At 33.5% G+C, this 20057-nt stretch overlaps 1 protein-coding gene and 1 long non-coding RNA gene across 4 annotated transcripts in view; both read left to right on the top strand.

Moving 5' to 3' along the window:
- The window catches only part of LOC148597725 (cadherin EGF LAG seven-pass G-type receptor 2-like), a 37912-nt gene that overhangs the window by 8404 nt on the left and 9451 nt on the right, over positions 1 to 20057 (top strand). For all 3 annotated transcript variants that reach the window (XM_088560960.1, XM_088560961.1, XM_088560959.1), the window contains 7 exons: positions 11474 to 11657; positions 11973 to 12131; positions 12916 to 13053; positions 13680 to 13802; positions 14686 to 14868; positions 17608 to 17801; positions 19026 to 19783. In XM_088560960.1, the coding sequence (XP_088417086.1) occupies positions 11474 to 11657; positions 11973 to 12131; positions 12916 to 13053; positions 13680 to 13802; positions 14686 to 14868; positions 17608 to 17801; positions 19026 to 19783 (1739 nt within the window). The remainder of the gene's footprint in view (positions 1 to 11473; positions 11658 to 11972; positions 12132 to 12915; positions 13054 to 13679; positions 13803 to 14685; positions 14869 to 17607; positions 17802 to 19025; positions 19784 to 20057) is intronic.
- LOC148597726 (uncharacterized) lies at positions 442 to 11461 on the top strand. The gene is made up of 3 exons (XR_015918442.1): positions 442 to 639; positions 4925 to 4992; positions 6168 to 11461. It is a non-coding gene; the product is annotated as an uncharacterized LOC148597726 (long non-coding RNA).

The raw sequence follows: 20057 nt of genomic DNA, 5'->3' as shown, positions 1-20057 counted from the left end.
TGTACATGTATATATACTTTTATACATTTTCAGTATCATTTGCAGCTTTTTCGATTATACATTTACAACGTCAGTGTTCGTAACAGTATGAATATAACCGTTTTATTGTCAACGGTTGCGCTTTCAACTCCGAACTCGGGAACTCGTTTCAATCACGACAATAGTGAATGTATCTCATGGGAATGGTCGGAACTATATCGAATATTGTGCATGTAATTTAGTAAAATAAATATGTGTAGGAAATTTGTACGAGACGTCCAACCAAAGTCAGGCGTGGATCTTAGGAAGACAACAAAAACAAAACAGGAACAAACAAAAAAACAAAAAAAATGACAGAATAAAACAAAACAAATCAAAACAAAACAGACAGACAGACAGACGAAGAAATTCATTTTGACTAACTTAACTAGACACATGTTAAAAATAACATTTTAGTCTGTTTAGACGCATCCTGTCAATTCTATTCTTGCGGTGCTTAGCCTTTTGTTACACAAGAGAGTGAACTATTTATATAAATTTGCGGATGCGGATGTTTTAAATCTGACTGAAGCTATGTTAAAATAAAGGATCTGGGTTTATTCATAGTTATACATAATCTATGAGAGAAGTTTTAACATATTCAACTGAAATATTTGTTGGGTAAGTAAATGTAATTTATTATTTTCGCATCACAGTTTTTTTTTTTTTTTTTGTTCACACAAAAACAAACTTCAGGGAATTAATACTTTTTATGAAATAAAAGGTTTTTAAAAACATAATTTAATCTACGTAATGTTAAACTGGTTAAAGGAACAGATATTATGAAATGCAAAATTATTTAGATTGTACATGTAATTGGAAATTCACTGGTCTTTGTCCCTGGATTGCATTCTTTTGATTACCGCTATAACCTTGGTTCCCTTGATTACTCTTTCACAAGAGTTTTCGTTCTTTATATTAGATTTGGTTGATTTTAGTGGGAGATAAATGTAAGATTTTCTCAAAAGTGCAGATCTGAATACATAAATGATTATCGTTAAGTTAAAATACAGCATAGTTACGTAAACTAAAAAATAGTGTTTGTTCGATGGCTTTTTCTACACTACGAATCACTTAACCACTGGCAGTGTCTAAATTTATGCGGACTGGTACTTAACCATATAGGTCACGCCCACAATTAAGTGGACTTCTTTTATTGGTCAATTTGTTTTGCCTTTATTCTATGTTCATCTACTATATTGTAGTAATTAAATTAGAGAAACATATGAAATGTTGTCTTAAGAATAGGATGTTTCATTTTTGATGTTTCATGGGCGCGTAAAAGCGTTGGCAGGTCTCACATTTTGGACATGAAACGGTAGCACGCTTCATTGAAAATACTTCGGGGTATATATGCTATTCTGATTTAACCCAATTTTAACAAAGCGTGCATGCAGAAATACAAGGTATTTAATAAAATCAATACATTGTACAATTGCTGTGGAAGCATAGCAAAGGGAATAGTTCATATAAATATTGCAAACAGAGGTCAGAGAGACTCCATTTTGTAATCTATGATTCAAATAAATTAAAAAAAAATATTGCTATTTTGATTGTTGTTTCTTGTTCATGATATTGTTAAATTCTAAAACATAACGAAAATATTAGTGTTTTCTTATTGATAAAACTTTTCTATCTTGTCGTCGACTTCCATACAAATATATCAAGGGGTATTTGCCAAAATTACTGGTTGAGATGAGTCAATTTTTCGAACCAAAGTCGAGAAAAATTTGGCTTCCTCGAATCCTGTATTTTTGACAAATATCCCTCCAAGCATGATATATTTGTTTAATACCACCAAATATCATCTATTATATCTCTGATGGTCCACATGGGGGTATTCAGTAAAAAAATATTCATTAAATTTTGGCTTTTTAATCAGGTTTTCAGTTTACAAATATATCATGCTGGCTAGCGGTATTTGCCAAAAATACTGGTTTTGAGGGAATCAAATTTCATCCATTTCTTCCTCGGTGGCATCATCAAACCGATTTTCTACCTTGTCGGCCATCTTAACCTTTTTTTTTGTAGTTTTCGTTCGACGGATGAAATGTCTAGATGCGTTTGGAAGCACGCTATTCTTAGCGCGGGGGATTGATAAATACCCCGGGCAAATACCCCGGTACTTGAAGCACTAGGGAAATACGTGAAAAATACCTTGGCTCTTAACCAATCAAAATAGAGCATTTTTATATAAGGTTAAATTATACATTCTACTATGTCACATTATTTCACATTATCTTTTTTAGATAGTTTTGAAGTTGAGCGGGTGATTCTGCGAGAATTACCGTATCATCTGTGTAAGGAATTATACATTGTTTCAAAAATTGTCCTTGTCTTCCTTTTATATCTTGAGTAATTGAACTTAGACCTGTTGCACTTTTGTTAATCAGATCATTTAGGTATAAAACGAATAAAATAGATTTTCTCCTTGTCTAACGCCAGCTTTATATGCAAACGGTTCAGATATTTGTCCATTACAGGTTAGTCCTTATTTAATATTCTGGTACATAATGAATATAGTAGTGAACATTTTGTCATGAATAATATTATGAACTTTATACCATAAGGAACTGCAAACATTTGTATCGAATGCTTTTTCAAAGTCCACAAAAACACAGTTAATTTCTTTTTTGAGTGTTGGAGAACTTTAATTAAAGTGTAAAATTAAATTGCATTCAGTAGTTGAGTACTTTTCTCGGAATCCATGTTGATTTTCTTTAAGTAGAGATGTTTCCTCTGAGAATATTTGTTCGTTCAAAACCGCTGTAAAGAACTTTCCAAAACAGCATGCAATTGTTATTGGACGGTAATTTATGGGATCGAATTTATCGCCTTTATTCTTGTGAATAGGCTTGTCTGCAAGAATTCATAAATAGGGTAGATAAAATGTGTGATATTATTCAGGGTCAGACAAGTCTGACTACTGGGTTGGTGAATACCCTCGGGGACCTCAGGTCCACCAGCAGTGGTATTGACCCAGTGGTTCTTAAATACAAAAAATACCAGTTTTATATATTGTAAATTTCGATATGCTGTACATGTGTTTCAAGGAGTAACCTCTCATCAGCAGCATTAAAATCAAATATTGAAGGAGTTTTCATAAATATCTATAAAAAAAAACATGAGCGGGTGTTTTCAAATATTCATTAATAAGTTCATCTTCCGTACAGGCTTTGTTATTTTTGAGGTTGTAATAGCTTTAAGAATTTTAAAGTTTTGTGGTACTTCTATTTTATTCATCGTTTAGATCTTCGCTGGCTACGTTGATTTCTTGATATATGACACTAGCTTCTTGAAGTCTATCTTCGGTTGTTTTTTTCTTTCTCTTTTTTTCCATCAAGAAAATCTTTTGAATCGTTTTTTTAAGGCGTCAATTTGCTTCCTAAACGTAATTCCAGCTTGTTGATGTGCCTTATCTATTGTCTTTTTGTATTTCTTCTCAGCATCTCTAGCTTGTGCTTTGTGAAAGTAGGACATATGTTTGTCACTTTTCAACTTACTGAATGTAGACCTGGAAACTTTACAGTTACGGTCAAACCATGGTTTATCTTTGCAATGGTTATTTATTGTAAATTCTTTTATTCCAAAAGTTTTTCCTGCTGTGTTTACAGGCATTCTGCCGATTCTATCTATAAATGTGTTTATTGATTCTTGAGTCACTTATAATGTTTAATCTATTTTATGATTCATATTTTCTATTTCTGTAACAGTTTAGGATTTCAGGGACTCGTGTTATTAGTCATCGATTCCAGGAACTCGTGTGATTGTCGTTTGTCCATTTTTTTATGTTGCACCTTTCCTGGTCATCTGGCTTAAGCCAAAAATAAAGCGGGGAATGTTCATTTGAAAATAGGCAAAAACACCAAGAACTTAGAAATAAGAAAATATTTGGATAAGTTCTTAGCTGCAAATGCAATTATCAACAACGCTCGAGTTTTAGCATGTAAACTGTCCTTCTATATCACCTAAAGTCCTCCAATTCATAATGGAAAAGTAATTCTCCTTACAAAATGTTATCAGTTGATTTAGGAATCTCTTCTTGATTTTGTTCATACTTATTGGATTGTGGGTAAATCTGATAACCTTTGCTTTATTACGCCATAAAACGAATTTACTTTCTGTTATGATATATTCAATATTATCTTCGAGATTGTTTTTGAATGCTATGGCTAGACCGCCTGAACTTTTACTAACTTTACTTCTGGGTTTGAAGAAGAAACTGTATCCGTTCAACATTATATCATCATTTTGTTTCAACACTGGCTGCAGTGTCTGATTTAGATAGAAGTTCGGTAAATTCCGGACATTTGAGTTTTGATTTAATGCCACAATTTATACAAGCTATTTTGAGATAATTTAAATGCTTATTTTGATTTTTTAATGACTCTCTCGACCTGTCCTACATACGTGTTGTGATAGTTGCTTCGTTTATTGCTTCGTTGTTTCCGAATGATTGACTAGACCCTTTGGCGCTCAGTCATAGATTTGCTTTTAATACTAGAGTTCTGTTTAACTTTGCGTTGGAGAATATCCCTGTATTCAGGCCCCTTTGCTTTCACTGGTTCCCTTAATATAAAGTGTATTTTTTACCACTTTTACGTTTTTACTTTCACTTTAAGCTTTCATTATGACATGTTAAAGTTCTTCCCGTTTTCTTTCGATTGGAAACTAATCGCTGATTCAATCGATTACCGCTTTAACACTCCGATGAAACATCAAAAGTAAAACATTAATTCAATTTTTAAATATTCTAATCGTTTGAAATTTATTTGGTCTTGAATATGTTAACGAAACACACGTTTGTAGACTAGTTCTGGATTGTCTAGTAGTTATTCACTTAATGACGATATATATATTGCCACTTTTGATAGCAGCTCAATTTAATTTTCAAATATATTTACAGGATCTTACTTCTTTTCTTCTTGTGGTCAAAGACGTTATTAAAGATTCTTTGCAGCCATAACAATGGTGGTAGGTATTAAAAGACAAGGCGGTCTTGAAACATAAATATACATGCGTATAATTTCTTCAAATTTGGTATAAGTCATAAGATTATTTCTGTATCTGGTTTTAAATATGGAGGATAAATGATATATTGTTCCAGTCTGGACACAAATAACAATCCATATAATATACTGATTTATCGAAACTAAATTAGGCCTTTTGAACCAAATGTAATTGGATAGTTTATTGACTGTGGGGAAACCAAAAAACTTGTTATTACCCAAATATACATTCAGTAAGTGTTTCATTACACCAAAAGTGACATTGGCACAAATTTATACCAAAGACTGAAAGAGACAACATACTAGATCTCAGGAAATTAGGAACTCCATATACTTATTCTAGTACTAACATACACAGTCAATATATTATCATTAGGAGACCAAAAAAAAAAAAATGTTTCTGTTGTCTGACTGAAATTGGAAATCTCTGGTCTCCACCCAGTGAACGACAGGAATTTTGAATGAAGTGTTAAAAACGCAGCCGATCCCGCAACAGCAATGCAAAATCCGCAAATCATAATTATGCTTGCGGTCAAATAGTTTCAGAGAGGGCAAATAGTTAGGAAACTATTGACCGGTCAATATTATTTTGGCGCGCAACTCATTATAGTAGTAGAACTATTCACATACATTTTGTAAAAATTAGAAACATTATACTGAGATATGATAACAGTAGCTTATCACGTTCATACCGGTGCGGCTAATGCACGAAATATTATATGAGTAAATGCATTCAATGGAACTGGTGCATTAAGACATATTGTAAATAGTTAGCAATCAGTATAAATTTTATTGCCTCAATAAAATATTTTTTCTATGACATGATATTTTTTAAACCTTTAAATACCTGTAATTTTGAAAATAGTTGCATTCATGCCATTGTATGAATGAAATCTCAGTTGCAGTTCTGAGGAAACCCACATAACGATGATGATAAAATTGACATATGATGTGAGTTACAACATTTGGTTGCAATATGACACCAATGACATTATTTTATGAAATGAAAAAAAAAATGATAAGAAAAACCAACATTACATATAATTCTGAATTTTCAGTACATAGTTTTGCTCATGCTAACCATTTTGCAAAAGCAAAATGTTCATGTTCAATTTTTATTATAATCGTTTCTCTTTGCAGTCGAACACAGTTCTTTTCTGCGTTACGATCCTCTTAGTAGCAGATTTGTGTTACGCCAGAAGGGCTAGAGGTGGTCGTGGTAATGATGTAGATAACATTGGTGTCCTTGACTGAACCGATGGTGGGGACAGAGGCAATGATGGCGGTCCAGACCGACGTGGTCCTCCAGTTGGTAGACGTTCTGGCCAGAGACGTGGTGATGGCAATGATGAAAATGGACCATTAGGTGGAAGCGATGGTGAAGACGGTGGTGTTGATGGCGGTCCTGACAATGGATGAGGTATTCCTGCTGGTAGACATGGGCTTCCAGGTGGTAGAAGTGGAAAGGAAAATGCAGATGGAAATGAAGTCGACAATGAGAAAGGTGATGATGCTGACAGAAGACGGGGAACCCCTAATGGAAGGCATGGTCCTCCTGATGGTAGTCGTTCTGACCAGAGACGTGGAGATGGCGACGTTGAAAATGGACCAGTAGACAGAAACGATGGTGAAGACGGTGGCATTGATGGCGGGTCTGATAATGGGCGAGGTCCCCCTGTTGGTAGCCGTGGTCCTCCTGTTGGTAGACGCAGTGGCAGAAACGGAAACGAAAAAACAGATGGAAATGAAGTCGGCAGTGAGAACGGTGATGATGCTGACAGAAGACGAGGACCCCCTAACGGAAAGCGTGGTCCTCCTAGTGGGAGACGAGGACCTCCTGGCTCAAGGCGCGGTACCAGAGATGACAACGATGAAGTAAACGATGAAGTTGGGGATGATACCGTCGACAGAGATGGCCGCAGATATAGGATCGGGCAGTGGAAGAGGTAGAGGAAATGATACTAATCTATGACGGAATGATAAAAGGCAGCATTATTGACCCCAAGAGGATATTGGCTTGTAGAAAATATCACAGATTTTAACATAAAGGAGACAAGATCGATCCCTTAATATATGTTTTCACTTTAGTAAAGTAATGAGAAAAAATGTTCATTTCATACATGTACCTACTTTTTATGTTTTATGCTTTTCCCCCTCAATATAACAATACATCAGTTAAATAAATATTTTATTAATTGTTTGTTGTTACATTTCCTCTATCCATAAAGTTACACTATGAAGTCAGGGTGTCTTCAAGCAATGGCAACATTTTGAAAATCACGGAATGCCAACATACACATACTACATGTAATTGATGTTTTAATAATAATAATTTCCTTGATTACATTAAATCAAAGATTTACAGTAAAATTTTACATTAGTAATTGCAACATTATTGCAATAAAAGTACTGCATGATTTTTGTCTGAAAGAAATAGATCTATGCTTGCAAATACTTGATTGCCGCAATCAATGATTTTTATAAAAGTTTGCTATAGAAATCGTAACGTAAAATACGGCTTGTAATGTAATATAAAGTATACAGATAGCAAATATTTTACTGGGTACTAAAATGAATAAAAGATTATGAAGAATGCACCCATGTCTTCTTTTGTTGTAAAAAACACTAGAAATATCTTAACAAACTCTCCAATGTTTCTAGATGACTTAAATTGTATTAGTCTGTTAAGTAGGATAGTTTATGCACTGGTACTTCATTTATTAACATCTGTTATCGCATAGTCTTTCTGTACAATTACACCGAATACTACATGTGTACTGTGCAGTATGGGAGCAATTGCACAAACTAAGTTTTACCTATGAATTCGTTAATTCGGATTTATCTCTCTTTGGAGACACAATACACATCTGCATTTGGTGTCTTAATATATAAAGTCACATAAAATATTACTACAATCAATTATGTTTACATCAACAGAATTAACCGTCTTTAATTATGATAATAATTGTCCTTTGTAGATTCTTGTTGTAATTTCATTACTTTAAACGTATTAATTTTTGCGGTTGCTAATTTCGCGGATTCTGTCTAGTGAACATATTCGCGGTTATCATCTTTCGCGGTTTCGAAATATGATACGCGTTTTATTGTGTTAAAAATCAATTTCGCAGGTACTAACTTTCGCGCTTATCTGTCCACCGCGGACATAGCGAAAATTAAAACACTGCGAAAAGTTATACGTTTATAGTATATCCTAAACCAATATACAAATTTACTACAGATGACAGTTCTTGAAAAGAATCATCTCATAGTAAAATTCTTCTTTTTTTTGGTTTGATTATGAGTACATTTTGCTGCACTTGTCTTGAATTCCGTTATGCAAAGGGACCATTATCACTCATTGCTCGAACTCAACCATATTAATAAAATGAAACACGAGACTTCTTTTATTTGATAGTTCATAAAATTTAAATACATACATGTTTTAATTTAAAAAAAAAATGGAACAGTTTTGAAGTTACATTTTTTCCAGTAAGGCTAGAGAGCCTTATGTGTCCTCATCCCTTGAATAAATATATTGAAATTATAGGGAAAGGTGAAGTTAAATTAGATTTTGTTTTTATAACTAATATATTTATAAAGGATTGCATATCCACCAGGAAATGGAATCTACCTTTTTATTGCTTATTATCAAACTGTTTGCATAGGTTGAATAAACCGCAGTCAGAAAGTACGTGATGATTACAAAATTGTGTAGTTGGATTAAGAGCAAATACTGTTTGTATTAAAGAATAAAGTTTTTTGTATACATGCATAAATTACCATTTTATTCCAATCCGATTCAACATATGAGTAAACGTGTAAGTTTTCTCTCAGGAAATAATTATTTAGATTGCAAATTAAATCTCGAATATAGATAAAATCATGTAAAAAAACGCTGTAGATGCTGAAATTCCTAGATATCACTCCACTCTAAGTTTATATTGTCTGCAAGTATAAGATGAACAAAATAAGTACATTAAAAAAAAATAAATAAATAAAATAATAATAATAATAATAATAATAATAAAATAACAATAAATAAAAACAATCAAACAAACAAACAAACAAAAACAAAAACAAAACATAACCAACAAACCAAACAAACCAAAAAAGAAGAAAAAAATAAAATGACAAATGAATAAAAAAAACCCAAAAGCAAACCGGTAGTTATTCTGCCTTTATTTAGCCCGTTTGTGTTCGTCACACGATATTCCAGTCGACTTTCCGTCTTACCTAACATACGGCAAAAAGGTAGAACTAATACACAACCTTAGTAGCAGTCTTTTTAAAATTCAAATACAAGGTGAATCACGCATGTGGAAGTCCCACCAAATTCACTTTTTTCCCTAATTCAGTAACAGTTACAGACCACAAAACCAGTTTTAGTTAGTCATCCGTTTATTGCACTTTGATATAAGAAATACGCATAGATTGTGTATGAAATTAGTACTTTGCAAGAGATATCCTTTTCGATTTAGTTTGGTTAGGTTGATTTTAATTAGAGATGCATATGTGGTGTTTTAAAAAAATACATATCTGAATACACGAAGGACTCTTGTTATTTAATATATAGCATATGTAGACCAAAGCATCGTTTATTCAGTTGGTTTTCTACACTATGTATCACCTCTACTAAAGAGAGTGTCGGCATTTAATATGTACTTGTACTTCAGTAATCTTAAGGGGGTAGACCTAGCGTAAGGGAAGTAACTCACCAAATCAGTGATATGTTTGATTGAAATTAATTTTACCAAAGCCCATCAACCATTCAATTGAAACAGAATTAAATCAATCCAAGTTACTTAGATGTTTACATATTATTATGTAAAATTGTTTATACAAACGTAAAAGTGATTTGTAAGAGTAATGCCCTTTACCCTAGGTCTACCTCCTCAAAGAGTAATCAAGGGAACCAAGGTTCTAACGGAAATCAAAAGAAAATAATCCAAGACCAAACATGGAAAACAGACATACACAACAAAGAATTAAAATAATACATTCAAAGTAACAAAAGCAACTAAGCAACTCAGACTCTACTAAAAACGTAAAGAAAGGTGTTAGATATTCACATAACTACTATCCAATTAGTGATATACATAAACATGTAAAAATAAGCATGTGGGCATCGTGTACCTATCTGTTTTCCATATCTGGTCTTTGTCCCTGGATTACCGCTATAACTTTGGTTCCCTTGATTACTCTTTCAATACAAAGTACGATTGTAAGCTCTATTTTAATTATTGTGGTGATTAAGAAAGGCAAGTAGCATGAGTCAAAGCTCATTGAAGCTAAAAATGACCCATTAAATTAATTGATTTTATTTGGAATGTTAGAAAACGTAAATATTTGAAAAAAAATCGTTACCAACTACCGTTAACGCCTCCAATTAACGGGATACTACAAACTAACATTAATGAGTAAGAAAACATAGTAACATAATGAAATATAAAATTAATACATTTATATGTAAACCATGGTACATTGTCCGTACGTGAGACAAGTGTAACAGTTACATTTAAAAAAACAAAAAACAAAAAAACAAAAAACAAAAAACAAAACAAAACAAAACAAAACCAAAAAAAAAAAACAAAACAAAGCAAACAAAGTAAACAAACAAACAAAACAACAAAAACCAAAAAATAGGAAAACCAAAATAAATAAAGAATAGTTAGGAAAAGGTACCTTGAAAGTTATATGTACACATTGTCATTGATCATAGTAATAATGCTATGGTGGTATTTTCTTACATTTGTGAAAAACAAACAAACAAAACAAAAATCCAAACAAAAACTGATTCGTTCGACTTTACATTCTAGAACTTACAAGCAATTGTCGTATGATTTTTTAAGATATCTAAAACTCGTCTGTCTAGGTCATGTTAACATTAATGTCGAATTTATTTAAAGCTATTTTGACAAATGCATTATAGAAAGCAGTCCAAAATGTCGCATGATTCACTTTAATATACTATAGTGTGGCGTATTTTACACGACAGATGTCGGTCTACTATTTCCGTCACTGTATTCATATTACGCGAGCGAATGCTATGAAGGCTAATGTCCACCGGGTTTTCAACTTTGATGTTAATTATCTTTTCTTATTTCATCTTTTGACAAGGTTTTTCGTCAGAGAGCTACAATCCTATATGATTAGCAAACAAAAATGTACGATTTTCATTTAGGATGTTGTCTTTTAATTCCGAAACTTGTACCACACAGTCGTAAATAAGGACTGGTGTTTCACTCACCATTTTATGGGTTTGTGTATACAAATGCATTATTATAATGTACTAATCAAATTTCGACAAAATTTGAAAGAATCGACTTAACAGTTGTAAATATAATCATTTCGTTTTGCGTCATATTCCACATTCGTTGCAAAAATGTGCAAAAAATGTTAATTCGAAGTTATATTTTACGGTTATCACTTTTTTCTTTTTTTCTTAGCTAGTAACAATCGACAATGTTCCAACTGGGACCGGTGTAACTATTGCCGAGTCAACAGTGACACAAGCCAAATTGTACGAGATTGTGACGTCAGATGCCTCAAATGAAGATTTTACCTTTTGTTACATTGGAAACTCCAATGTTGGACCCTTTGTTGTTGAGCAAAATGATGCTTCTGGTGAAAGTAGGGAGTATGAATTTTACAACACGCACACGTTTAAAAAAACATGGCAATTACTTGTACAAACGCACAAAAACATTTTTGTTACTTCTGAAATTAGTCTGTCTTAATTTTAGATGCATGTATCAATATAGATACTGGTAAATGTGCCTTGAGACAAAAAAGATCCACAAGAAGCCATTAATACATTTAAAATGAAATATAGTTTGAAAAGCTCTACCCAAACAAGTAATTGTATTTTGAAATTTGATATTAGGGAATATTAAGAATCCCATGTAGTCCCATAAACCACGAATAGTTTTACGTAGTACATTGTAGCATATGACATCAATGTCCAGGACCATCCCCAGTTTGATTACGATACTACGTCAGAATACCTGTTGACGATAAAATGTGAAGATGGACACGATACAGCAACCGCTACCTTCACTGTGAATATTGAAAGAGACAATGTACCATACTTCACAAATAACGTTTGTATGTAATATGTATACTTTTCATTAAAAGAAGAGGCAAAATTACTGATATGTCAACAAAAAGGGTTGGGATTATCTGACTTGAAAACACATAATCTGACACACACGAAAATACCGTTGGAAATAATTCCGATCTTTCAGAAGAGTGAGCTTCCTAGTTCTTGGGAGACCCTTGTGAAATTGCCCGATAAAGGTCATGTTTAGTGAAGATATTTACAATATATGACAAATGTGAATCATTAGTCATTCCGGAAAGTGATGGGCCAAGAACTATCTTGGTCATGGTAATATTTTCTGTCTTGAAATATTTCGTTGTTTTAGTAATGTTTGAACAATGTCTGTGCCAGCCAGAGTAGCTGGACTGCAATAGTCCTGACTTTGTACATGCATTTCCAGGAAAAGATGGGTTAATCTTGAACAGCTTGATTATTACTATATAAAAATGGGTAATTGACAATGGGAAAATCAAAGTCGTCATTCACATTTTACGATGTTTTGATAAAGTGCCCGTATGTTTATTTTGATATTACACATTATTATATTTGCTTTTCTGGTAGGAATTGGATTATGTCGGTAATTCGGATCTTTACTCGTTTCCAGGTTTATCGTTACATCCCGAGGTTGCTTTTGGAAAATTAATAAGGCATTGGTTACAATAAAAACTACAGAAACGCTGTCGACATAACATGTTATGACATTAAAAAAATCGTCATTAAAAAGCACACACAACACAAAAATATTAAATAAAATTCGACAAAGAAATTATATAATTATATTTTTTTCAGGGACAACAGAGGTTGATGCAGAAACGACTGGCATCGGGACATCTATTTTCCAATTAACATCCATGGATGTCGAGGGCGACAATATATATTTTTCAATCAGCTGCAACCCCAGCAACTGTCCTTTTGTTTTGTTAGATTGTAAGATCTTTATCATTTGTACATGCACTTACTCAGTTAATGTTTTCCTTACGTTTAAGGTGGATGGTTGTATAAGTAGCTTAACCCCAGATTTTATTTGCCAGTCCATAGTCAGGGGAGGTTGTTCATCAATGTGTCTTTGTGACGTTTCACTAATTTTTAAGTTTGATTTTCAAGAATAGTTATCCTTCCTTCAATAATATTGTTTGTTATGTTGCCAGAGCCTTTCAGATATCATTAAAAGGCTTGTTTACCCTTACTGAATACTGGTTGTATTTACTTCTGAAGGAGGTAAACACAACTCTTACAAATCATTGGAACGTTTGTATTTACTATTTTACATCAATCTCGAAATTGTTTCGATTGTATCCAGTCCCAGTATTTGCAGTACTAAATCATCACAATAGTTTTATAGTGTGTACAATATTTTTTGGACTAATGGGTATATTAAAAGTGTCCGCACACATACACGTTGCAAAAAATGTCATTTTGAAGGTTTTGGACAGAAATTTGAGGGTCTCAAACTCCAACAGGATACTAGACAATATCTGCAGTTATAAAACATCACAATAGTTTAATAATATCTTCTGAATTAACAGTGATTGAACATGTTTATTTTGATTTAGCCGGTGTTATTGTAACCAGCGATGTTCTCATCCACGACTATGAAGCTGAATACACACTGGCTGTGACGGTAACTGATGGACGTCGAACATCGGTAGAAAGTTTTGTAGACGTCAAAATCAAAAGTAGGTATAAGCTAAAACACAGAACATTATTTGATCAACAGCGTATTTGAACTGATATGCATATTCTTTCGAAGACCGGATTTGAATAAATGAATAAATTTCATGGTTGCTTGTTTTTGTAGGTTCTTCCAAGTGAACATGTTCACAGGTTAAGTTGGCGCGTCTTCAAAAATGTTTTTGCATTTAATTGTGTAAAAATTAATTTCGCTGATGCTATTTTCCGCGCTTATTTGCCCATTATGAAAACAAACGAAAATTAGTACTGTGGGTAAATAAATACATTTACTAATATTTCGGTTTTTACACTTAATGATTTAGTCAGTATAACTCTGCTCATGTTATCATATTGTTATTGATGTCAAAAGGTTCTTTTAAACAATTGTTTAACAAACTGGCACGTTCCTTTTAGTGCCACTGTATTTATTTACATAAGGAACAGGTTGATACTTAGTGCATGACAACCAAGCTTTGGCAAATTTTGTACCAAGATGATAGGCAAAAGACAAAAGACGTATATATCAACGAAGGAAAGTCTGTATTAAACATCGCAATATCAAGGCAAATACCGGAAATTTGAAAACAATCGAAATAAACTTGACTTGGTGAGGCTTTTACAATGGAAATGATTGGTTGTTTCCGGTTGTGTCCTGTATATTGCGATATAAACAAACGAACAGCTTAACATTTCCTCAGGAAAAAATTGTTAATCAGGAGTGAAAACAGTACAGAAGATATACCGCCGATGTTAAAGACATCATGTATAATCATTTTGTCATAAAAAAAACTAAGTGAAATGAGTTCCAAAATAAAAATCATATATAAATATTCCATTTTTAATGACTTTTGACTCATGACTTTTGTTATTTTAATGGAACGTTTCCAGAAATAAACGCAAAACCTGTGTTTGGTCACGTGCCTACTCAACTCACTGTATCAGAAAATTCTGCCCTGGACTCTACAATGTACACATTTACAGCCTCAGACTTAAATCTGGACGATACTTTGCATATGGCTATATACTTCAACCAAGGAGAAGCAAGCAGCAGGTTTTCATTTCAACCATCAAGTAAGTATTTTCTTCGTACACAAACCTCAAAAAAATCAAAAACCATAAATCTGTTCTATCCTCTTTTGGTCTCTCTACCAAGGGCAATGATTGTGATTTACCGTCTATGTACTGGATTCCTAAACTTCACAAGAATCCATACAAACAACGTTTCATCGTTGGATCTGCAAAATGTACCACCAAACCTCTTTCAAAACTTTTGCCGCTATTACCTAGGTTCCTTGATTACTCTTGTCTAATAATTCTATTGTATATTTTCTGTGTAAAAGTACATGATTAAATCTCAGACAAAGACAAAGTGTCAGCCTCTGGAAGAATCAAGCAGTTGGTTAAACATGTTATGAAAAAAGCCAATATTTTGAAAGTTAAATTTGACTTCTTTTGCACCATCAGAATCAAGGATAAAAGATTTTCCATATCACTTTTGTTTTATGAATGAGTAATCAAAGGAACCAAGGTTATAGCGGTAATCAAAAGAATGCAAACCAGGGACAAAGACCAGACATGGAAAACAGACACACACAACAAAGAACATAAAGTAACTAAAATCATACATACAAAGTAACAAAAGTAAACGAGCAACTCGGCAATGAAATGCACTGAAAATGAAAATTTCAAGGGCAGATAATTGTGTCAAATATAGAAAGCATCCTCGAGTGAAATTACATTGTCAGATCGGTAGGGGTCTGATATTTATATTTCCGATTATTTCCGACGTTGCCTGATTCTTACACTTAAATACATTTATATATTTATGTTGATATTGTGACAAGGTGCATAGTAGCAAGCTCATAGCAGAATACATCTTTATGACACGAATATCATATATACAATGTATGACCATTTCTTATTTTTAAAGTAAACATCAAAGCTGTCATAAACAAATTAAATTGACAGTTAGAGTGTACGGTCAAGTTTGTAAAGCTTATCTTTTATGAATACACAGGCAAACATTGTCCAAGTGAAATTCATGTTAATCGAGCTTCACATAAATTCATATGCACAGTAATATTCGAGTGAATTTCGCGTGAAGGCTCCATTCACCCGAATTTCACGTTAACTCTGTCACAAAGTTTATTTGCTCAATTTGAACGCAAATATGTGGAATTCGTGTTAAAATTCAGTGATATGATTTTGCCTGTGTAGCGTTCACCCATATCCAGATGTTCCCGTAGTAGTTACATTATTAAATACCAAAAAAGGACATGTGGGTAAGCACCAAACAAGTTCCGGGCTCGGAATTGGTACAGTGAAACCAATGGTAGTACAATACAGTTAGGTCGTTTCTGAAAATTTGGTCCCATTTTGTTGAGATAAAGCTGTTTTGAGGCAGTCGGCATAGACATTTCTAGTGTTTTGCCATAAAAATGCATATTTTTGAAATCCTTGGTGTGCGGAGGTTCAAGTCATTTATAAGTAATTTAGCGATTATTGTTATAGAATCCAGTAGCCATGGTAACATACTGAACAACATTATTACTGAGTTTTGGAAAAATCAGGGGTGCCTTTCCAAAACTAACAGCCAATTACTATGTTTTATAAAATATCAGGCACTTAAACATTACCACAGGATGAAACATGCATGGAGTAGGTGGGAAAAGGGTAAAAATAATAAGACCCTTTTCGATTCATTCTCTCACAATTATAGTTCCAAAAGTTCGTGCGAAATAAGGTATTTTGAAAATCAGCCATCTGATGCTGAGGAGAGAAACTAATACGGCATGGAACTGAAACGGATACCATTCTTCCTTTAAATCACACTTGTGTACCATTACATATATTACATTTGTCAATATATAAATGCTTAACTACATTTAAACAATATATACACCAAATTTCAACTTTTAATTTTAAGTATTACAAAATTTGACGGGGATAATTTGGTGTGCGAAACAGTGCGCCTTAATGTAACTGTATAGTGTACCCTATATTTATCGAAGCCAGAACAATCTGGAAACCAATCGAAACCAGACATTCCTTAATATCCCTTCCCATCACGGTTTTTGAACTTTGGTGGACCAAAAACCTGTCTAAACCGGGCAAATGTAAAATTTTGACAGGGGTTAAATAGGTTCCACTGTATAAACAAGAGGTAGACGTGTTACTTTGGTACATTCATGGATAGTTACAAAAGTGAACAAATTTTCGGACTTAATACGAAACACGACAAAGAGCAAATCACAGTGAAATCAAACAGCTTTTGAACTTTAGATTGACTTCGGTTCACACAAGTGTTTAACAAGTTTTAAAATGATTTGAAGAATATTGTTTGGTTAAGACAGGTGTACGGTTGATTCAGGGTTCGGTTTCAACAGATTTCGCTGTATTCGATACAGGATTACTAAAACGTACACAACGATAAACGAACAACCAGAAACTACTATGAAAGTACTTTTATACGTTGGTACCAATTTTCGTGGATTAGTGGAAATGATCAATTCGTGGAGTCTTGAATTGGTTAATTTGATAACTTTATCACACAAACGAATGGAACATTTCCTTTTCGGCGGGAACCAAATTTCATGGTTTACCAAACCCACGAGATCCACGAAAATTGGTACCCCACGAACAATAATACTTTCACAGTATTTGTTTTTCCTTTTGAATGCTTAGATTACTTATTGGCCTTCCAAAATAGTTTCTGGGGAAGAAAGTAGGGATTTCACCACGAGGGATTGGTCACAGTTTTTTTTCAGTTTAAATCAGTATCTTTATTAAATGTCTTTCGTCCTTTACAAGCTGGGGTATTGTCTACATCAACATGGAACAATATTGACTACGAAGAGTTGCGTTATAAATCGTATACTGCTACTGTTTTTGTCGGTGATGGGAAGTTCTACAAAGCAGAAACATTAACTGTTACTGTCCAAAACCAGAACGAGGCTCCGTTTTTCTTACAGAAATATTATTCTGCATATCAATATGAAGGTGCTGTAAGTATCGCTGTAATTTATAAATTGATAATAAAATTAAGTCTTAATTTACACCCTCAACAGTTCGTCCTCGGGACATTTTGTGAAGATATCTAGTTTTACAATATCAAACCACGTCACATCCACCATATTTAAACAATTTATTGTACACACACGAGTAAAGTTCCTGTATCGGCTAAGCTTCCTATTACACAGGGTATGGGACAAGTAAAGGGGTCTTTAAGAGTTGGATATCGGGCAATGGGTAAAGGGACACGAGCAATGGAACGTAGGAAATGAGGAATAATTATTGGGCAATATGTAAACATGTTAAAGGAACACGGGGAATAAGGGAACACTTAATGATAAACAAATTATTTTATTGATTATAAAAGAATAATTTTTTTGTCATATAATTATTTAGAATTAACTAAATTTAGTAATAATTATGATCTGTATTTATTATGTATGGGGTGGTGTTAATCGGGATTGAGACCTAGGGAATGCGGCATGGTAAATTTGGGAAGAGTAATGGGGCTATGGAGAATGGGAGAAAGTGAAAGAGTAATCCAGGAAACGAAGGTTATAGCGGCAATCAAAATGCTGTTATCCAGTGACAAAGACCAGACATGGAAAACAGATATACACAACAAAAAACATAAAGTAACTAAAATTATACCTACACAGTAACAAAAGAAAATGAGCAACTCGGACTCAACTGAAAACTTGGAGCATGGACCAGGTGCACCGGTAGTGTAAGCGTACTCTGCTTTGTTAAAAACATCCGCTGAGATTTTCCCCATAAACGAGTTGTAATAATAATATATAGAAAGTTTTTCTCTACATTAAAGATGACACAACCCTTACAAATCATTGGAACGATTGTATTCAAAATTTGACATCAATCTCATGTAAGCGTCAATGTAACTAAGACTAATTTTATTCTGCTTTCAAGGAAAGTTTGAAAGGATTTGGTGGAAAGTGAATAGGATTCAAACATATTACTGATTTCAAGACTTATGTACATTACCCTAGGTCTACCTTATTAAATCACATAATTATGACTATCAGAAATTATATCATGTTGTACTGATCCATGGTATTTACAACCATAATATTTATTATCACCTAGTACATTTACTTTGGTTGTCATAACACGTCTATCATAGCACTGGATTCTGTTCATCCCTTGAACTTCACACATTTAAGAGCACAACAATGTCAAATCTCTCCCATTCTTTTCAGAGTCAGACAAGATTATCGCTTCCAGATTACAATTATGTTGAACCAGATGGAGATTCCGTGACATTCACTTTTAATTGTGGCGCAAACTCTGGGAGGTTTATAATTGATAGCAGTATCGGGGAACTACGTTACAATCAAGAGTTTGATCTCGACTCATCCAACACGGTACCGACGGAAATTGATTGCACCGTTACAATTACTGATCCAGAAGGGTTATATGATACGGCGGAACTTGCCATAAACGTCGATCATTCGAACGAACACGATCCTCGATTCACGGCAAATTATTTCTATTTCTACGTTGATAGCAAAGAGTTTATAGGGGAGATAATAGGTCAAGTGTATGCTTCAGAAAATGATGGATCAAATACGGATCATGGCCTATTCTTCTTCACTCTTGATCAGTCAGCGTTGGCGAAGGAATATTTTGGCATCATGAATAACGGACAGATTTACGTTAAACAAAGTCTATCTGACCTATATTTAGGCCAAAGGCTGGTACTACAAGTTACTGCTACTGATTATGATGGGCGTAACCAAACGATTCCTGTCAATATAGAGGTACCAGCTTTTATAACTCCCCCAACGACGTCTGTTGATCAGCCACTGCGGAAATATGCAACGTCACCCGAAAACATGCCGGTTCTAATTGTAGGATGTACACTTGGAGGTATTCTTGGATTGCTTTTGATATGGATCCTTGTAAAATATTGTCAATGTCCTTCTGTTTTAAACGCATGCCGAAAACCTCTAGAAAAGTAAGTATTTCTGGTAACACGATATGTGTAATCATTGAATACTTTATAATGTTATAGACTTATTTTGCATTGTCGCATTTCATGATGAAACTAACTAAAAAGCAGCATTATTGTGTTTAAAGAAGTGGTAGGGTAGTAAATATATGAGACGTTTATAGATGAAAATATAAGACGGATGCTTTTGACACATCGTATGTAGATAAATATAAAAAAAACTGGTGCATTTAACGCTTCGTTTATAGATGAATATATGAGATTTTATCTGATTTTATTT

The sequence above is a fragment of the Perna viridis genome, chromosome 14 (genome assembly GCF_037379345.1).
Source record: "Perna viridis isolate PV_CMFRI_1.1 ecotype Kerala chromosome 14, ASM3737934v1, whole genome shotgun sequence".
Lineage (NCBI taxonomy): Eukaryota > Metazoa > Mollusca > Bivalvia > Mytilida > Mytilidae > Perna > Perna viridis.
This window is presented reverse-complemented; position numbering and strand designations above follow the sequence as displayed.